Here is a 19,801-nt window from a genome sequence, read left to right on the forward strand (position 1 = left end):
CCCCTATAAGTCTTCCTGGCTCTGTTATTTAGCAGCATAAAAAGAAAAATAAAATAAAACAGTTCAAAACCCAAAGGTGAATTCTGTGCGGCGGGTGCCTTGGGGAATGTTCCTTCCGGAGTCCATCGTCCGTACTGAAAGTGCTGTGCTCTACCGATCCTTCATTTTTAGGGTTCATTTGGATTAGTGTTTTGTTTTGTTTTATTCTGTCCAGGTGAGAAATCAGGCTCCAGAAACAGGGCTGTTTCCCCTTCTTTTCCGCTGCTCACCGTCTAGGTTTTTCACATCTGTCAAAGAGAAGGAAGGAAAAAAAGAGAACGGGGTTAATGTTTGTGATGGGAGTGCAACTAGGGCAGGGAAGGGAAGTAAGGGTGGTGGCTAATGTGTTTAAGAGCACATGGTGTTAAGACATGACATGACTGTCACTGGTGGGGTGAAGTGCTGTGCAGATGGGCAAATCAGCTGAGAATCTCTACCCCACAAATGGGTCAGTGAATTCTATTCCACCAGGCTCACCTAGACAGAGCAGGGGGAATACTCAAATGGGTAAATTTAGGAGCAGAATCAGTGGCATCCTCGCAAAAAATCTGAGTGTTTTGTTTGCATCTTTGCACACCACACACACAAATACAAACATAGAAAAACAAGGCTAAGCAATACATGCAGAGACATGCCCTCAGCTCTCCACCTAGACTCTTGTTTGGAAGCAGTGCAGACAACAAGACCTCATGCAGGCAAGAAGGTGAAAAGTAAGTGCCTTTCATTCCACTAGCTGCTGTGAGTGGGGGTTAGCACCAGAGAACAGTTGTGCCCTGAAGAAGCATCAGGAGAAATGAGAATTCACCCTCCCCTGTAGGTCCCAGTTCTAATTCTACAAGAAAGAGCAAGACGGACTTCAGTTTAACCAGCTTTTTATCTGGAAACTGATAAGCTAACCACTCCTATGACTCCTTCCCATTTTTCTGGCCAACATATCACCTCTGGAAACCTCTCTTAGTGCCCACTATCCCATAACAGAGAGGAACTAGTAAGAGAAAACTAGCAAACCCCTTCTATCATCATGACTTTTTTAGAGTATTGTTTGGCTTTTCATTGTATTTGTTACTGTTTCTCACCCTCCAAACTCTGTTGGGTAATTATCAGTTTCTCTGGACTTTGGAAAAGAAGAAGGAGGAAAAGGCCAACATTAAGTCTGGTCTCAGACTTCAGGGGTTTTGCTCGCTAGGAGAAGTTTAACTCTGAAAGTTGCTCTATTCTGGCCTCTCCATCAATTACTTTCCCACTGAAATTAGAGCACCCCAGAAAAATTCTCTGTATACAGAGCAACTTCCATCATGCTAACAGTGCCAATGCCTCTCCGGCTTGGACTCAAAACATTTTCACACCCAAAGGAAGCACTTGCTACTTGTATTAGCCTTAGCCACCTAGCCAATGGATATCTCCTCTTTTCAGGATACAGCCACAGAGGACTCTGGATTGCTCTCCCTTGTATTCTCCTGTTGAGCTGCTGCCACTGCAATACTGCAGAAACAGGAACAATCTCCTAGACCTGTGTGAAAGGGATCTGAGTTCAGAGTCACAGCCAAGTGCTCATTAGCAACCTTATTTATATATCTCCCTCTACACAGGTAGGATGATCTCACACCAGAGGTGCACACATAGCTTGTTCGAATCAAGACACCCCAATGAGCTCACCAAAGTGCTCAGGTGAGAACTGGGAATCGGTTTTCTTATGTGTCTGTTCCACAGATGGTGTGTGACAGCAGTCAGATGACACATGCACAGCATAGATCTCCAAACTAACACTAACCCCACAGTCCCTTTATGTCTCCCACCTCCCATCTGAAATACACACCTCTGCCTTCACCCAGAGTCAGACTTAAATCTGCTGTATTCCATTCACAGTCCTGAGTGCAGCCTCTGAAACCACAACTCTGGACAGGACATGGACAGGGAACTGTGACCACACTACAAGAGGACAGGGTGCTCTCCCTGGCTTTTAGAAGAACAAAGAGGCAAAGGAGAATGTAGGCTCAGCCTTGAGGGGGGCTCCTACTGGCTTTCTTCATTCTGCACACACTAGAGCATCTACAAGCCACAGAAAAAGGGCTTGGAAGACAGGGGTGGTCAAATCCTAGTCAGTTGAGGATTTGTCTTTGTCCAACGGTATGCTCAGAGTTGCGTACAGGTAAGGTACAGAGGGGTAAAGACCCTCCCCCTGCCTACCTCAGCAACATGAACTCCATTATCCTGTTGTATGGTAAAGAATACCTGGGATACAAAGGGCCTGTCTCTGGGAGCCATTCCCATTCAAGTCCTGAGAGCACACCTGAAACGCACAGCTGGCCTCTGACACAAGGAAACAGTCCTCATCCCAGTTAGCCCCTCTGCTCGCCGGGCCCATGTAGGACAGAGAAAAGTAATCAAATAGCACTGGTGCCAGAAGTCAGCAGGAAGCAAGCTCCCCCCATCTTTCTCTTTCTCTCTCTTTCTTTTTCTGTGTTTCATCCTTCAGGACACAAACCTGCAAGTGCGCTCGTTTAACTCAAGCTGCCTCGACTTGCAACGTGAGTCTGTGAATTTGCAGGAACATTTACAGGTCTGGGGATCTTGTACAAACAAGTGCTTTCTCCTCTCTGAGCAAGGCTCACAGTGACTGCAAAAAGGCAAAAGGAAAGATGTCTAAGCTACAGCGCTTCAGCAGAAAGAAAATACACATGCAACACCCTGAACATCAAAGCAATCCCCTTGCCCCCTCCCGCGGCCCCCATGCTGCCCACTGGAGTGCCACGGGCTGATGGATTTTCCAGCAGCACCTCGACAGCCCCAGGACAGCAACCCCTTGCATTAGCATAGAGAAAGAAAACAGGCCTTCTGCACAGTATTCACAAATGCTGCATTGGATCCATTGGCTCAGGCCAGAGGGAGTAAGAAGGGGAAAGCAAGGATGGGAAGGTGAGAGGTCCCAGCCAGCTATTGACACATCAATGAAAGAAGTTCTCTGAAGTGGACTATTTGAGTAGAAAGAGGCCAGCGGCTAAACAAGTTTAAGTACACAGGGTCTATCCTTCCCTGGAAAGCAGCTGGGCTCCAGCATCATATGCTAGTCTCTGCAGCCGGCACTGCCCTCCTTTCTGTAAGCCCCATCCCAACTTTGCCACCTAAGCATCGCCTATGGAGGGGCCGTGAATTTACAATGCAGAATTTTGTGAACCACCATGAGAGAGGCAGAGCAGAAGAGACAGGGAGACAAGCCACCAAATCCAGCAGAAAGAGAGAGAAAAAAAAAAAACAGACAGAGATCCCCCCTGGCTCCCCCTCTCTGGCTTCCCGCTGTCCCCCTTCTCCTTTCCACCTGTGACTCCACCAGACACACACGCACATGTGCACACGCACGCACACACACATACACACATGCATGGTAGATGTCAGCCTGCCTGTCACCAGTCATCATAGCAGTGAGGGCACGAGACAAGTGGTGGAAAGCAGAAGACAGAGCTGCAACTGAAAGGCATGAAGAAGTGCAGGGTACTCGTCCACCCACCACACTCTTGTGACTTGGGACAATGGTCACCACTGATGATTAGAGAGCCAAGCAAGCTAAAGGCAGCTTCCCTGAGATAGCCTTAGTGCCAGAGCAGTGCCACCACCAGTGCTGCCCCTGCAGGATCTGCAGCCCACCAGTGACTGGGAGGGGAGGGTGAGATTTGAGCGAGCAGCAAGCAGGCAGACTGGTTTGGGGAGAGGGAGGGAAGAGAGTCTACAAGCAGAGGACACAAACGTACAAGCTGAGTGGTTTGTACCGGCCTTTCTTGCGCTTTCTCTTTTGACCCTTCCCCCTTCCTCGCTTTGATTTTCTGGAAGAAAAACAAAAAAAAAAAAAAAAAAAGAGAAAGAGAGAGAGGGGGAAAGAAAGGGAGAGATAGAGAGAAAACGGAAGAAAACGCAAGGAAGAAGAGGAAAAAAATACAGCCATGTGCCTTGCTGGGAGGGGAGAAGCACATGAGGCAGGACTGGAGAGTAAATCCCAGGGTCGAAGCACAGATCTCCACCTTGCACACACATTCACCGGCTCCGGCGCTCCTGTCAGCTCTGCAAACAGCCTGCCCACAGCCAAGCAAACACCAGGGAACTCAGCAGAGAACGTGTCCTGCAAGGCTGCTGTGAGCAGAAGTGGATCTGCTGGAACCTCAGAGGGGCATCTTCCCCCTCCAGAGAGGGGTAGTGGGAAAGGGGCAGGGGGTGAGAGGGAGAAGGAACAGAAAGCTTTGTGAAAGCATCACACCACCGCAGTGAGTGCAGACAACCATTCCAGGCGACAAGCACAGGCGCACAATAACTGACAAAAGGCAACCAGAGTGAAAGGACTCTCCTCAGGTTAGAGGAAACAACTCTAACCTGATGGACTGCCCAGCACTGGGCCTAGCTGAAGGGGCAGCTGAGCTCCAACAGCTCTGCTGCAGGGCGGGTGCCAATCCTGCCCTGAGATGGGAGCACTCCGCAGACAAGGGAAGATATTTGATGTACACAGCACTGCTGTGTGGGAGAGGGTTATCCAACCTGAAGGCTTTGCTCATTCACCTCACCTCCTGCCTGTGGTTCAGAGGACTCCAGGAGACCTTACTTGGATGTCTGTAACATCTCCTCTGGCAGCCTCCATTCTGAGTACTGAAGAGTAAAGAGGGGGAAGAGGAAGGCCTGACCTAGTTATTTTACCCAGGAGAAAACCAGCAAGCAGCTTTCAGTTCTTCCCTCCTTTCCCTCCTGTCACCTTCCACGTGGATCTGCCATACAAACAAGCAGATGGAGCCAAGGCACTGACTCCATTCTGAAAAATTCACCAGTTGCCTCATTCTTGGGCAGGAGCTGAGCAGGCAGGGGCTAGGACATGTAGTCCTGGACACTAACCATGGATCCCTATGGGCCATTTGAGAGCACAAGGAGCGAGGGAGGCTGGAGCCTGTACTTCTCCTTGAGCCACATTAGCACAGGAGCAGGGGAGAGACATGCAAGGAAAAGGCCCTAGGCAAAGCACCAGGGCTTGTCAGGCAAATGAGTCCCATCTCTGAGGCAGTTCAGCAAAGGCTCCCTTGTTCCCTGGTGCAGCCCACCTCGGAGAGAGCTGTCAAAGGGAACTGGGGACACAGAAGAGAAAGCACCATATGTGTCTCCTAGGCCCTGTTCAAGTTGTCTCACTGGAACAAGTGTCAGAGCATCAGCTCAGTCCTGGTTCTGCCCTACATGTCAGGCAGGAGTCACAGGGAGACGGTGAGGGGAAGAAAATCAACCTGAAGGGAGGAGAGGGGTACCAATATAACAAGACTTTCAATCCAGCACAAATCAAAACACACCAGTCTCTCCCATCCCTTCCCTTCCTTCCCTGGGGAGTGCAGAACCAGCAAAGAGCAGGCAAGGGTGCTGTTAGAAAAGGAAAGTGAATGCAACACAATCCGAGCTGGCTGCTACACCCACACCTCATCCTCACCAGAGCTCACACAGACCAAACTCTCACACACCTTCAAACTACAGAGCCACACAGACCGACCGGCCCCGACCGGCCCTGTGCAGAGAGGACTGTTGGCTGCACTCAGTCTGATGCAGCCAGGAGCAGATTTCCAGGGGGAGGAGGAGAGGCTGGAAGGCAGCTAGAAACATCCAACCACCAGGAGAGGGGTGAAAGAAGCTCTCTCTCTCCTGTTTGCTCCCTCTGTCTCAGATTCAGTCGCATCTCTTCACTCCTTCCTCTCCAACTCCGCACCTCTAAATGGCAGTTGCTTTCCCAGTCATGCACAGCCCAGCTGATCCTCTCACTCAGAGAGACCATTCTTTCCTTTTAATGTTGTTTCATATTTTATGCACGACCCTGCAACTACTGCAGGATTAGACTTATTTTTCTACTTTCCACAACCTTTTTACTGTGGGGAGAAGTAAATGGAAGGCTGTGACTTAACCTTCTTCAGGCCACCAAAGCAAATCTATCAAGATTCAAAAAATGCTTCATGAAAGCTTTCACTGAGACCCAGCTAGGACACCCACCTCCCTTTACACCCTCCCAGGTCCCCACCCAACCAAAACCAATGTCACATCCTGCATGGCATCAGTCCTGCCTCCACCAGGCCTCTACTTCCACCTCTCCCTGTAGCCAGCGGAGTTCCTACCAAAGCTGCTGTGAAAGAAGCCAGCAAGTACTCACTCAAGCAGCAAGAAAAAAATTAATAATAAAGGAAGGCAGCAATTTGCAGTAACCAGAAACACCCTAGGAAGAGGGAAGGGGAGAATGGGGGCTGCACCTTGAATCCATTCCAGCAGGACAGACACGATGGGACTTCCCTGACTCGGGAAAAAGCATTAGGAATGACTGCTGTGGCCATGGGTCATGCAAGGTCCATGTCTGGGGTATGAAGGAAGGACCATCAGATCTGAGTTTCTGTGACCACCTGGAATGGATTCAGAGCATCGCCCCATGCAGTACCATATGGCATTTCCAAAAACACCTTCTTAAAGTGAGTATATCCAACTGAAGGAAAGGGCATGGGGAAGTGGGGAGAGGAAATGCCAACCAACCACCAAAAGAGAAAGGAGGAAAGGCTTGTCACTTACTTTTCTTGTTTGTTTTTGACATCTTTCTTTGGTCTGTGGGGAAAGACAGAACAAAGACCTCATTAGAAGAGAGTTTATCACATATACTTCTGATATCATCCCCAGTTCCCACCAAGTCCAGGGAAGGACATGTACAGGCAGCATTGCAGGATGCCCATGGCACAGGTGAAGTGGTCCATCTCAAAATGCTTTTGCTCTCCTGTTGATCCATGCTGGTGGCTAGTGCCAAAAGATCCCAGGATGTAGGTTAGCACTGTCCACCTGTGATAGCTAGAGATGGAAGAGCCCTGACAGCAGAGGGCTTTTTTTCCCAGGCTCAACCATCCCACTGCAAACCAACCAAGTAGGCTGAAGAAGTGTCTGAACAAGAGTCCCAACCCAATGGCAGAAAAAAGGAAAGGCTCAGAGTAAGTTTATTTCAAGAGGAACCAGTGTTGCTCCATTCTCACCTGCAGTCACATTTACTGTGCTGTAAGAAGCTCATGTGTGATATGTGCTGACTCTGATGGGGTTTAATTCTCATGATCTGGAATGAAAGAAACAGAGAGGGTCACTGCCTGTTCACTCTTCATCTTCAAATCAGGCTGTTGTACAGCAAAGCACTAACACCCCAGGTGCTCCTGGGAAGAGCAGGGCAGAGTTTGAGCTAGCTCTGAGGCCCTGTACTCCCAGTCAGAAAAGGCCTTTGATCACAAGCGAGCAGCAACACCAGACTTGTGCCAAAGCTCTGTTTGCTCATGCATGTCTGGTGCCAGCTCTGGTGGACTGCCTTGGAGACAGGCATGGGAGAGGGTATACCACCATAGCAAGGTTCTCAATGAGCCCTCCCTGGCTAATGCTGGACAAACAGTAGCTGAACATCCAGCCTGATCGTGCACAAGCCATGCTCAGTCGCACGCAAAGGTCCCAGTTGAAAATTCCAAATCCAGGTCCTCTTCCTTATGCCACCATTCCTTCCCAGCTGACATCTCACTTTCTCAGTAACTTGACAAACAAAAGAAATCTGGAGATCTGTGTTTAAAAGAGTCCTGCAAAGCTAGACATCACCCAGACCCAAGCCCCAGGTACCTCCAGGGAAGTTATTTAGAAGCTATGGAGTATTGTCACATTCTCTTAACCCAGAACACAGATGGAAAACTAGCTCTAGAGATCTGCTTAAGTGCCTCTGACTCTTTACAGGCATGCAGGCATACCAGTCAAGAACTATAATTCAGCAAGGAATGGTAGGAAGAAAACCATCCCTAGCTACATCAAGCTAGTATTGTCTGGCCCAGGCTGGAGCCTGCAAGTGGAGAAGTAGTATAGGGAACCATGAGAGGGCATAGGCAGGTTCTTCAACAGAGTTCCAACACAGCCCAAATTTCAAGTAAAAGGACCTGCTGGTAAATCACTTAGTACTGCACATCTCTCATCCATATTAAAAAGTGACAGCAATATTTACAGTGGCCATTTAAGAGGCTAAGGGACAAAAGTAGGCGAGGGAGCCATGGGTTACAGGTAAGGGGCACCAGCATGATTTTGGACATGAGCTGGGTTCCAGCCTCACAGACAAGGGCAGTAACAAAGCTCTCTAAAGCAATCCGCATCTTCCCCATTGGTCCAGGCTTTGCTATCATGGCCACCTCTGTCTCTTCCAAGAAATGAATTCAGCAGCCTCCAAACAAAAGAAGAAGATGCCCAGAGGCAGAAAAGCTTTTCCAGCTGACACAGAAGCAGATTGTTTCTTAGAGCCCCTTTAACCCCTACTGTGCCAGGGTAGCTAATGACCCAAATTCCCTGCTCTGTTGGTACAGGCTGACCTCACATGCCCTTCAGGAGAGAGTACCAACAGGTTCTCCCCTTTTGCCCTACTCAGCTGGGTCAGAACAGCAGCTGTGTGTAGAATTAAGGTGGAGCAAGAACCAAGGAATATGTTCTTTGAGAACTTGGGAGGTAACACCACCAGAAATGCTCCTTTGCATTCTCTAAGCACGAAGTGCTCGTTTGCAGAAACACTCCTTTGCATGCTCCTACCTACTGTATTTGGGCAAGAGCCAAAAACCAGACTTTCCTCTTAGCTTTAAAGAGACATGGGCGACTCATCTTTTAACCCTGTGTGGTTTAACACAGAGCACCAGAGTCAGAAGACAGGTTCCCTGGGGTAGGTTGCATTTCCTCTGAATTAGCTGGGAGTTGGGACTTGGGGTGGCTGTGATGGCTGACTTGTTTCCTTCCAACCATGCATGGCAGATTGCAAGCCGGACCCTCACCTCCATTGTGACGTTGTACACATCCACAGGGACACATTCTAGGCCCTCATCGCCGCAGCAACCCGCACATCTCATCAGAGGCACACAGGATGGCTTGAATATGTACTCCACCTCATCAGGGTACTCCTGGAAAATGTCCACCAGGGTCTCAATAGTCCTGCAGAAGCTGCGCTCGTAGACTTCCAGGAATTTGATAACTAAAAGAGGAATGGAGGGAATAAGTTAATGCAAACTTAGCTCAAGAATGTCTAGTGCTTCACCCCTTAAAGTGAGCCAGACAGTTGCAACACAGCTACCCTATGCTCTTCACTAACAGTCTTGCAGGCCTAAATCCTTTGTCTGTGCTCTACATACACACACATCAAGTGGGAAGGGAAAAAATCACCTACGGCTGCTTCAGGGCAAAGGCAAGATGGACAAAAGAGCCTCACTGTTTGCCTCCCTGGTACCATGATGCATGCCACAGGTGACTCTTTCCCAAACCTCTTCTCTGCTATTCCCCATACACCTGGCATGCTGCCACTAAGAATATCAGATCAGCCAAAAAGCTGCAGGAGATAATCTGTACCCTGGATTAAGGCCCTTCACTGGTTTTCCCTTTATTCCCTTTCAAAACAGCCACTGGATGCCCCAGTGGGTTTTAAAGTCAGAAGCATCCTTTGTACAGACCTCAGCACACAAACACTTCTAAGAGCAAGCAGAGGCTCTGAACCATGGAGCTATGCATCTTTACCCTTCCTGTCATCTATGTCTTTTGGCCATGCAGAACATACACCTCACCAGGTCATCACGGAACCATGACAGCATCCACTACAAAGTGACAGCCTCCATGTCTCCACACTGACCACCATCCCACACTGACGAACCAAGCCACCCACTGAAAGATTCAAAGTAGGCTCACAGCATCCCCAGGATTAACCAGACTATATATTTAGCTACTGAACCACAATGAGACAGTGTAGGAGGGGGAACAGGGTGTATCTGCCATTATCCCATGCCTTCCCTACAAATGGAGCAAACACTAACTGCTTGCGATCTGCACTGATTTCACAAGTATTTCTCAATGTTTCCCAGTCTCTTGCCAAAGCTTCACTCTGCTGCTTGGTCAAGGGTTGGAGAGATTTAAAGAGATGAAAGATAGTATAGATAAGTACACACACACACAAACCCTGGGCGCTAGTACAGTACTGCAAACAATGAGTACCTGGAGTCCTCCAGGCCTCCTAGCTGTAGCACCACACTGGCAACTGAGGATGTCTCACATGATCAGAGGGTAAGAGTATGCACAAGGAGAGAGTACCTGCCCCATGCTGTTATGCACTGTAATGATCCACCTGTACAGTATGCAGAGTCCTCTAGCACCAAGGTTGATAACTCAGAGTGATAAGAGCAAACTGCTTGCATCATGGAAAATCATGGTCTCCAGTAAGCGTTTCTAAAGTGCCCTGAACTTGTGACAAACTGGCATAAAGGTTACTTTGCCACAAAAATGCAAAAGCTGCAGGGCTTGGAGCTCACAGCCCACAGTTAATTGTTGAAAGTTAATTCTAGGTCATACAGGGCTGACACTGCCATAGTGCTGAAGTGCTGAGAGCGGGTACAAGAGGGGAGGAGCTTCCATCCAAGGAGTTTGAAGTGTCAGAGAGAGTGAGCAGCTATTAAAAGAGAAAGTGGCTTGTGAAAGGGAAATGCAGCCTGGCAGGCATGGACTGCTTTGTTGGTATTCCTTGTCTAGAAGACAACATGTTTCTATTCCTTGTTCCTTACTCTCCCCTCCTCCCCTAACTGCCGTATGTCTCCTGTCTGCTCTCCTATCTCGTCTGTGACTACCTCCTTCTCCTCCTTTTTCCTGTTCTCCTTTGGAGTGACTTTAGTCACCGCCTATGTTCCAACAAGTTGAACAATTTAATATGTGGGAAATTCTGCAGGCACAAAGATAATCGCTGAACTGCACTGTTGATTATTCACACCATGCCAGACACAGGATCTGAGAACTCTGGCAGTAAAGGCATAGTTCAGGATAAAAATGCTTACAGACCTACGTCAAGGGGAGGGACAGAAAGTAAGAGGGAGGGAAAGCAGCAGTTACCTGTGCAGATCAAATGCTGCTCACCACACCAGTCTGGGGCACAAAGGAGGCAGAAACCGAAACAGAGTAGAAAAGTAAAGTGAAACTGACCAACGTCTGCCATGCTTTTCTAAATGTTTGCACTACCCAAGCATTTGGATTACACCAGAGAATCTAGAATAACAGATTGGCCCCAGAACAGCATATTCAACTTCTCTCGTAGGGCCTTTACTTTCACAGCTGCACCCTGACAACTATACTTGAGAACTGGGAGATTTGACAGGACTTAAGCCTTCCCATGAACAATCTGGGAGTTTCTACCTTTACTTTAACATGTAATGGTTTTCCAAAGTCTGAATCAGCCTTTGAAAAGGAACCAGGGAATCTTTCCCTAGCTGCCAGTCAGAAAATCTTACCACAAAAGGCACCTTGCCTTATTCTGCTGGACACAGAACGTTCACAAGGAGTCTGTGCAACACTGTAGTTCATTTGCACAGTTACCACCCAAACCAAACTGGAGCACATGACTGAGGCACAGTCAACCTCACAGCAAAGCCCTGCCCCTTTTATCATATACCTACGCTTACTCCTGTCTACTGGGAGTTAGATTCCACACTTTGCTGGGCTGATTCTTCCTGTGCTTCCTTTCCACTGGTTGTATCATGAATGGAAGAAAGTCTCTTTCATGGGGAACACAGGAAGGTCACCAAAGGACTAACCGCTAGGTCTGCTCCTATCCTGTAGTCTGAGTTTCAGACCACATTAGAAGTTAATCCCACAATTAACTCACACTCCTACCCTGCAGAACACCACCAGATTTGAGTCAGGTTCTTTGTCGTGAATGGAGGGGAAGTAAGGTTAAAACCAAGACAGGACCCACATTAACTCTTCAACACAGAGTTTAAGTTCAAGCAGTCAAGTGAAAACATGCTGGACTAGAAAAAGGAGAAAGTCTGTGATCATTTTGTCTCCCTCCCCATCAACAGCTTAGCAGCAATATAGACACACTACTGTTTTAAAAATAAAAGTGCAGCAACAAGTGGTGGTGGTTTCCTTTATTTATACCAGAAAAATCTTCTCCTGTGAAACAAAGAGTGTTTGTCTGACTCCTCTACAAATTCCTGTGCCCCAAAACATGTGGAAACCTCTCCTGAGCACAAAAGGGTAGAGGCTGAAGCTAAAATAACAGTCTCCAACTAGACTTAAGTCCATCCCAAATAAAAACCTGTCACAGCTTGATGGGTCAGAGAAAGCATAAAATGGCCATAGACACAAACCCTCCTTTCACCCCAAGCCCTAAGAGCTTCAGTGGAAGGGACTGTCCTTGGTTAACAGAAGCTCATCATCATCTCTTCACAGAGTTGAAAATGAGCTACACAGAGAGGACCTCTAAGATCAAACCACAGAAGCAGAGCCCGGAAGTGCCAGGAGTCCTGATTTCTATTTCACAGATGTATCTACATCACAGAACCTGAAATAGCAGCAAGACAACACCGAAGTCTCACCACTTATATTGCCAGACCAGCTTCTACTGCAATCACATCAGACTTCTTGTGACAGAAGTTAATTCTGCTTGATTCTTTCCCTCCACAGGAGGGATTTGTTGGACACAACAAATGGCACAGATGAGCACTAGCTCTTTTCTACCAACAGCAGAGGACTGGCTACCAAAATAAGCCTCACAGCAGGCTCCATCTTGATCCCTCTGGAGTCACTGAACCTTCTTCTGTTGACTTCAGCAGGAGCAAGGGTCAAGAACAACAGGCAGCAACCCACCAGCAAATCAGAAATTTTGGCTGTGCAAAATGGACACCTATCCCAAGCACAGTTTGCCACAAGCCTCTGGCGACACACATGGAGTCTGTCACACCAATAAAGTTACAGAAATTGAAACTGACTGCTACGGGAAAAAAAAAAAAAAAAAAAAAAAAAAAAAAAAAAGCAAGCCAATCTCGGCCCACACTGCTGGAGCCCTCTGCTGACCTCCAGCTGGAATAACGCTGAAGGTCACAGTCCATGGGGACCCTGCAAGACGTCTGCCAGACCCTGCCATGCAACAAGAGATCTGCTCTGCTATGCAGTTAAGGGGAAAATACGGTTAGGATGGTCTTAAAACAGGTGATGATCACCTCAGCCTGAAGGTTCCGAAGTCCACAGCCCTTTTATCCCACTGCTGAACTGAGGTGTGTGGAGAGAAGCCAACCTCCTGACACACAGGGCTTCACTAGACAGGGAGCTAATAAGAGGCGTCTCTGACTAAGCCACGGGCTGACCGCCCTTCTGGTCTACATTTACGTCCATGAACCAATGAGGCAGGGGACACTGTCACAACCTGGCCTTTGGGCAACCAGAAAGACACAAGATCACAGCACCTGGAAAGGCACCACATTGTTTCTCCACCAGGCAATGGTCCTGTCCATACTGGACCACCAGGAACAAATCAGTAGAACCTATCAGATCACAGTGCTGTTCCCTGAATCGGCAAAATCTGCTAGCCCAAACCAGAATAAAAAGGCGTATTTTTAAAGCCTGGCTCTTTACAATTTCCTGACTGCAGGGGTATCTGACATTGCTGGGAGGCATCAGCCCAGAAAACCATCCTAGATTGTCCCTCTCTCCTTCTCTTACTCAGAGACCTGCCGTCTGGGGGCTGCTCTGGCCTTTGTTCAGGGATCAGCCCTGGCCACCCAGCTGGGCATCACCAGCACCACCGGGAGAGAGGTGGGCAGCAAAATTTGACAAATCCCTTCCTATAGCACTGTGCGAATCCCGAGCAAGCTGCTCACCGCTACTCAGCTCTTTGTGTGCCCCCGTGTGTGCGCAGATAAGATATATATATATATATATATATATATATATATATATAAATGAGAGTGCGTATGTGCACCAGCGCACGCACGCAGTTTCCCTCGGAGTTGTGGTAAGCCAGGGGCGGGCTGGGCCAGCCCTGCTGCCCGCCCTGGCACCGCGGCCGCCCCGGAGCCCGTCCCCACGGCCACCCCCGGCCCGGCCCGGGCCCGCGGCGTGGGGCGGGGACGCTGAGGCCGCCACGAAGGGGTTGATGGCGGCGGCACCTCCCGCCGGCAGCCCCCGGTCCCGCTGCCCGGGAGGTGGCGGTGTTGGCCGCCGGCGGCTACGGGGGCTCCTTCCCCCCAACCCCGGGTCGTCCCCGCCCGCCGGGAAGCCACCCAGCGCTTACCTTCATTGGGTTTCCGCTCCCCATCCCCCAGAGCGGGCGCAGCCTTCGACAACTGCAAAGACAACAGAGAATCAGTCACAACACGGAACCGTGACGCAGGTCCCGGGGCGCAGGAGTTCCCGGACAGGGGCCCCGGGGGTCCCGGTCCCGTCGGGCAAGGGGCGGAGGGAGCCCCGGCGGGAGGGGGCGCCCTTGAGGCGGAGCCGCTCCCCCCGGCGGACAGAGGAACCTTTTGTTCCGCCGTCCCCAGGGGAGCCGAGAGGGGCACGGGCAGCCCGGGCTGAGGGACGGGGCTGGCAAAGCGATGTGGCGGGCCCGAGAGAGGCCCTGAAGGGAGAAACGCGTCCCCGGGGAGCTGCTGTCAGTGACCTCGGGCAAACGCCGGGAGCAAATGCGAGCCCGGTGGAGAAAGTAACGGGGTGACCTGCTGCTGCCGCCAACACGACCGGCGGGCCCGGGCACCACTTCTACCCGTGAAGGTGAATCTGGCCCGGGAGGGCAGAAAGGGGAGAAGGGTGGCCAGGCACAGAAGGGCATCGGTCCCCTCTCAATGTCACAGATGTCTGTCACCCAGCAGTGGTGGCCACGGAGGTGTCGGCATCTGGCCGGGTGTCAGGGCGATTAACTGTGACAGCACCACTTTGCCGACTGACGCCGCCAAACCGCCCGGGTTTTCTCCCTCTCTGATGGAAGGGAGGGCGACGCGCGCCCTCACCTAGTGGTCCCAATCCCCAGCCCCTGCATGGATCCCGTTCCTGCGCTCCACAGCTTCCCGTGGGCCAAAAATGAAAAGGCTGCAAGCTCTGCAGTGACTCCTGATGCCTTTTGGGACTGGGGCCATTTCCAAAGCACTGATGCAGGCAGGAGTGGTGACAGGTAACCCACCCCCAAAATGGTATGAAGAAATATTACACCACTTTACTAAGTAAGTCTTTTTAATTCCAGGTGAAACAGGAACGCCACTCCTCCTGCTCTTCGTGAGGGCTTTAGCTCTGACGTAACTTTCCAGCCAGGTCAGGCTTCCCCCTGCTGTTCTGTTCTGAACCAAAATGGAAAAGGCCCGACTTTTCTTCGCTTTTCTGAGGTATGTTGGTACCTGTGTGATGCTATCCACCCCAGAACTTGCTGCCTTTCAGCAGATGCCCATAAGAAGCATGGGGATCTGTACAAAATACTGCTTTGTCAGCAATATGCTATGTTCAGGCTTAGAAAAAGGCCCTCTGATCTTCCAGCTGAAGACAGAACTGAATTAAGGCCAAGTCCACCCAAAGCTCACAAGAGGAATCTGCCACCTATGGTCTTCTAAGCAGTCCTGTGCACAGGGCAGCACCACCATCCAAGCAGCTGAAAGTGTCAGCTTTTAAAAGAAGGGGGCAAGAGAGCCAGCTAGAAGCCCCTCTCCCAGACATTCCTTTGTGTCTGTGCATAGTTTCCTTTGTCTAAGGTCCCCCTGACCGAACTTCTTTCTCATTTCAACCACAGTCTTTCTATACCTGGGCATAACTTACCAACCCAGATCTGAGCTGCCCCATGAGTGGATCTATTTCCTCTCTGGGGACGAGGGGGCTGTGTGCTCAGTCTCAGTACTCTGACAACACTTTAAAAAGCAGGTTCCTAGAAACAGTTCCACTCCTGAAGTGTGAAGGTCACTGCAACAGCACAAACAAAATGGAAGCGGCAGAGCCTGCAGCGGCCTTCCAAAGCCACTCAGTGTCTGACAATCTATGGGTAAAAAGAGAACCACTTCAAGGGCAGAAAAGCCTCAATCTTCCATGGCACAGGAAGAGGATCATGAGCCAAGTCAGTTTATTCAAATCACAATGTCCCCAAGACTTTTCACGGACGGATTTCTGGTTCACACACAAAATGATACAACAGACTGAGCAAAATTAGCTTGGAGATACTTTGAGGGGCATTTTTACCCATTCTCTATGCAAAACTACCCAGCCAGCTGCCAAGCCCACTGCCTCCTCACATCCAAGCACACAGGCTGCACAAGTGATGAGAAGAAGAAGCAAGCCACATGCTTTCGCTACTCACGTGCGCCTAGCCAGCACCTTGCCCTGCCCCTGATGTAGTGGAAAAGGAGCCAGTGCTCACCTAGACATGGGATGTGATCTGACCCCAAAGATGGGAAACAAGATCAGTGCAAAGTGGGCAAAGAGCTTCTGAGCTTTCCCAGGGGAGCTCTCAGCAGAAACGAGAAAGGTTTCCCAGAACTATCAGTAACACACTCTGCTCACTATTCCAAGAAACTTTCCTGCCCTTTCAGCAGTGCTTTTCACCCGTGCCTAGTGCCCTCAAAGCATGTCCACTAGAACAGCAGGTGAGGCAGGGCCTTGTGCTTCACTTCAAAACAGTCCGCTACGTATCAGACATGGGGAACCAAAAACATTCCTCAGGACAAGCAGGCCAACTGTGCCCTTCAGTAGGAGCCTGAAGGTCATGCTCGCCTCTGCTGGCTTTTGGCATTACCCAACAGTTCTGTAACACAATTTCCTCCCAATAGATTTTCAACGTTTCACAGTAGCGTGGAAGCAACCCCTGGCCCGGCCTTGACAGTAGGAAAAATGAGCCCAGGAATGGGGCTGACAGAGGAAACTCCTTTCTTGTGCTCTTTTCAGGTTGTAGCAAATGCACATCCCTCCCTCTGTGGGGTAAAACCTTCCCTAACAAAAAAACTCACTTCACACCATCCATGCATCTGTACCTTCCCCATCCTCCTTCTCCCCCAGTCCCTGTCCAAAGCAAGCTTTTCTCTGAAGGGAGAGAAAAGGTTAATCAAGTCATTCCTCCCTAACCATCACCCCCCCCTCACCACCACCACCACCAGCACTCTTTCTCTCCTTTCCCCTCCCCCTAATCTGTGCAGCCTCATTAAAAGAGCTTTGTAACTGTTTAGGACTGGAACAAACAATCCATCCACTTTGAGAGGGACTCTGGGACAGGAGTTAAGGCACTTCTCATCTTAGGCACTAGAAATTCTCAGCGTTTTCTGCTTAGGAGAGGGGGGTAATGGGACTCACTACACTCCTCCATTATACATGCATACAGAGGTCAGCAATCCTGCAAGCTGCCAGTATAGCCAAGGAACCTCTGACAGAACAGGCAGGAGAATGATTTTGGGGTTGCTCAGCAATCAGAGAGCCTCTCAGACATCTCTCTCCCCTGCTCCCAGAGAAGTGCTTCTCTTTCCAGCCTGTCCTCAGAGCACAGGAACAGCTCTGGGGAAGGTGACCTGCTGTGTCCCAGCTGCCTAAGCGCTGTGGAAGCAGGTTTTGGTCGTTCCCCATCGTGGCGTGGTACAGAGGCACAGCAAAGGCAGGCAGCCTGGTGGGTGTGCGATCATTAACAGTCTAGTCACAGGCTTGTTCTCCCTCCCTCAGTGTCTGATCACTGCCTCTTCCTATGGCAATACAGCTGCTATATCCAGGTCCCTCTGCTGGTTCAGGGTAGGAGGGGAAGAGCTCCCAGACCATCATCAGGAGCAACCTGTCATCAGGCTGGCAGCAAGACCCACAGATGAATGAAGATGGGCAATGAGTAGCTGCGCCCCATTCTCTAGGAAAAGGAGGACTGGAAGAGGACAACACTGCAACCTCTCTAATCCCGTAGTGCGTGAGGACTGCACACCGCTCAACGCAATCAGTCAGCTGGGAGGGTGGCAAAAGTGCCTTTCCCTCCCTTGCCTGCATGGAAAGGCTATCGCCACCAATGGAGGCAGACACCTGTGGCATCAGTGCTGCCCAGACCCAACCATGAAACAATTTCCCACCATCGATGTCTTGCTGCAGGAGCAACCTTAACAACTACCTCAGTAAGGAGTCATCCCCCTGAACCTTCACCAGAGGAGCACCGTGATTCCTTCATCCCTTCTCCTTCACTTCCAGGAAAGCTGCGCTGGATCCTGCTTCCCCAACTCAGACTCTGTCAAGGCTTTTATTTAATGCTCTCTAATGTGCCTGGCTAGCTAGATAGATCAGTCTGAGAGCCAGATAAATATTATCATCAAAGCACAAACCCTAGTCCCGTGTAAAGAGTCATGCCTTCTGCCATGCTCAGTCATCATCAAGCTGCCTACATGAGATCTGCTGGCATTTCTAACATTCCTATCACTGTGGTGCCCAGACAGCCAACGGACAAATAAGGACAGAATCGAAGGACAGATCTCACCGTCAATCTGCCTAAGCACTTATATAGCCCACATCACCCAGGTACCTGAAGCCCTAGCCATCCCTCTGCAACATTTCCCCCCAAACTCCTGTAATTCTCCCCTATCATTTTTTCCCCATTATACTGTTCCCTCATCTGCACCATCCTCTGGCCTAGGAGAAAAGGCAGCACGAGGCTTTTATGGAACTCTTGAGGACGGACAGATCTCAACTCTACCTGATCCGCTGTTTCCTCTTCTGGGGAAGAGGAAGGGGAGGGGAAAGGAACAAGGGGAGGGTTAAAGGGTGTTGTCACTGGACACTGATACAGAATTGTCTATACTATAGGTGGGGAACAGATGCTACTGTACAAGTTTACTGAGGAGCTGGGAGGCAAAGAAACCCCTGGTCTGGTTGACAGTGGAAAAACTCCTGGAGAGCAGAAACAATTGTCCCACCAGCCAAATCTGGCAGGAAGGCAGCAGGGAGTTGCTCTGTGCCACACTCAAGTGACAGTGCGCCTCAGTTCCCATAGAGCATGGCCGAGCACAGCCTAATGTGCGGCTGTCACTGGATAAAGTAGAGATATAACAGGCTAGAAACAAAGCGTGCAGTGCTTGCATGACTTCAGTTACAGCTGAAATGGCTCCTAATTGGGGAGTTGCCTTCCAGCATCGGTGCTGAACAAACAATGTGAATAACTGATTAGTTTGCAAGCGACGTTTATTTTCACAATTGTGGGAGATGATCTGGCCTGCGCTCTCTCCAACTGCAGAGAAGAAATGGCAGGAGAGAACTAACCTGTTATAACCTTTAAAACGTAATCCATGCCTGCCTCGCGAACAGCCACTTTCACGTGGGCACTCTGTCTAAACCCCTTAATATCTCTTGGCAACACAGCCCTCTTGACTCTTTAGAAAACAGATTTATAGGACAGGTTTGCAAAGAAAGCTGCCCTTTTTTCTTTAAAAAGAGGAAAGGAGGAAGAGTTGGTTTCTAATTCCTCAAGAATGACAATGAGGTAAAAGTGACTGAAGAGGAAGAGAAAAATCCTTGGTTTTGTAATCGCGGTGCAGGAAATATATTTTGATTATTTTTTTTTTCCAATCTAGAAGAAATTCTGGATCCATTTTGTCCCCTTTGATCTCTTATTTGTTTTTCCAGCTAGGCATTTTGAACTCCACTCGGCGGCACGAACCCGAGCTGGGACCCAAGGCAAATACCGCCGAAACAGCCTTTTGCAATGTCAGGAGACCCGAGGCTGATGCAAGAAGGCAGCGCGCTGCCTCCCTACCCCAAGCCCCGCCGACCGCAGCGCCCCGGCCCCGGCGGGACCCTCACGGCCGCGTCGCGCCGGGGCGCGCTCATGTGCGCGGGCACTCCGCACGGCGCTGCCGCTGCCCCGGGGCTCCGCGGAGCTCCGGCCAGCGCTGGCCCCCCGCCGCAGCACCGCACGCACACACGCACACGTGTCGGTGCTGTGGGCACCCACTCGCACCCAGCGCCAGCGGCGCGGCCGCACCGCACCGAGCAG

At 50.1% G+C, this 19,801-nt stretch overlaps 1 protein-coding gene across 1 annotated transcript; it reads right to left on the bottom strand.

Moving 5' to 3' along the window:
• Nucleotides 1-6: 6 nt before the first annotated feature.
• VEGFA (vascular endothelial growth factor A) lies at nt 7-14,860 on the bottom strand. The gene is made up of 9 exons (XM_033512642.1): nt 14,832-14,860; nt 14,541-14,601; nt 14,117-14,474; nt 8,850-9,046; nt 7,050-7,126; nt 6,601-6,633; nt 3,786-3,857; nt 2,525-2,656; nt 7-287 (listed from the first exon to the last, which is right to left on the bottom strand). Exons 1-9 carry the CDS (start codon nt 14,858-14,860, stop codon nt 266-268), a joined length of 981 nt encoding a protein of 326 aa, XP_033368533.1. The 3' UTR covers nt 7-265.
• Nucleotides 14,861-19,801: the final 4,941 nt, after the last annotated feature.

Source organism: Parus major, chromosome 3 (assembly GCF_001522545.3).
Source record: "Parus major isolate Abel chromosome 3, Parus_major1.1, whole genome shotgun sequence".
Lineage (NCBI taxonomy): Eukaryota > Metazoa > Chordata > Aves > Passeriformes > Paridae > Parus > Parus major.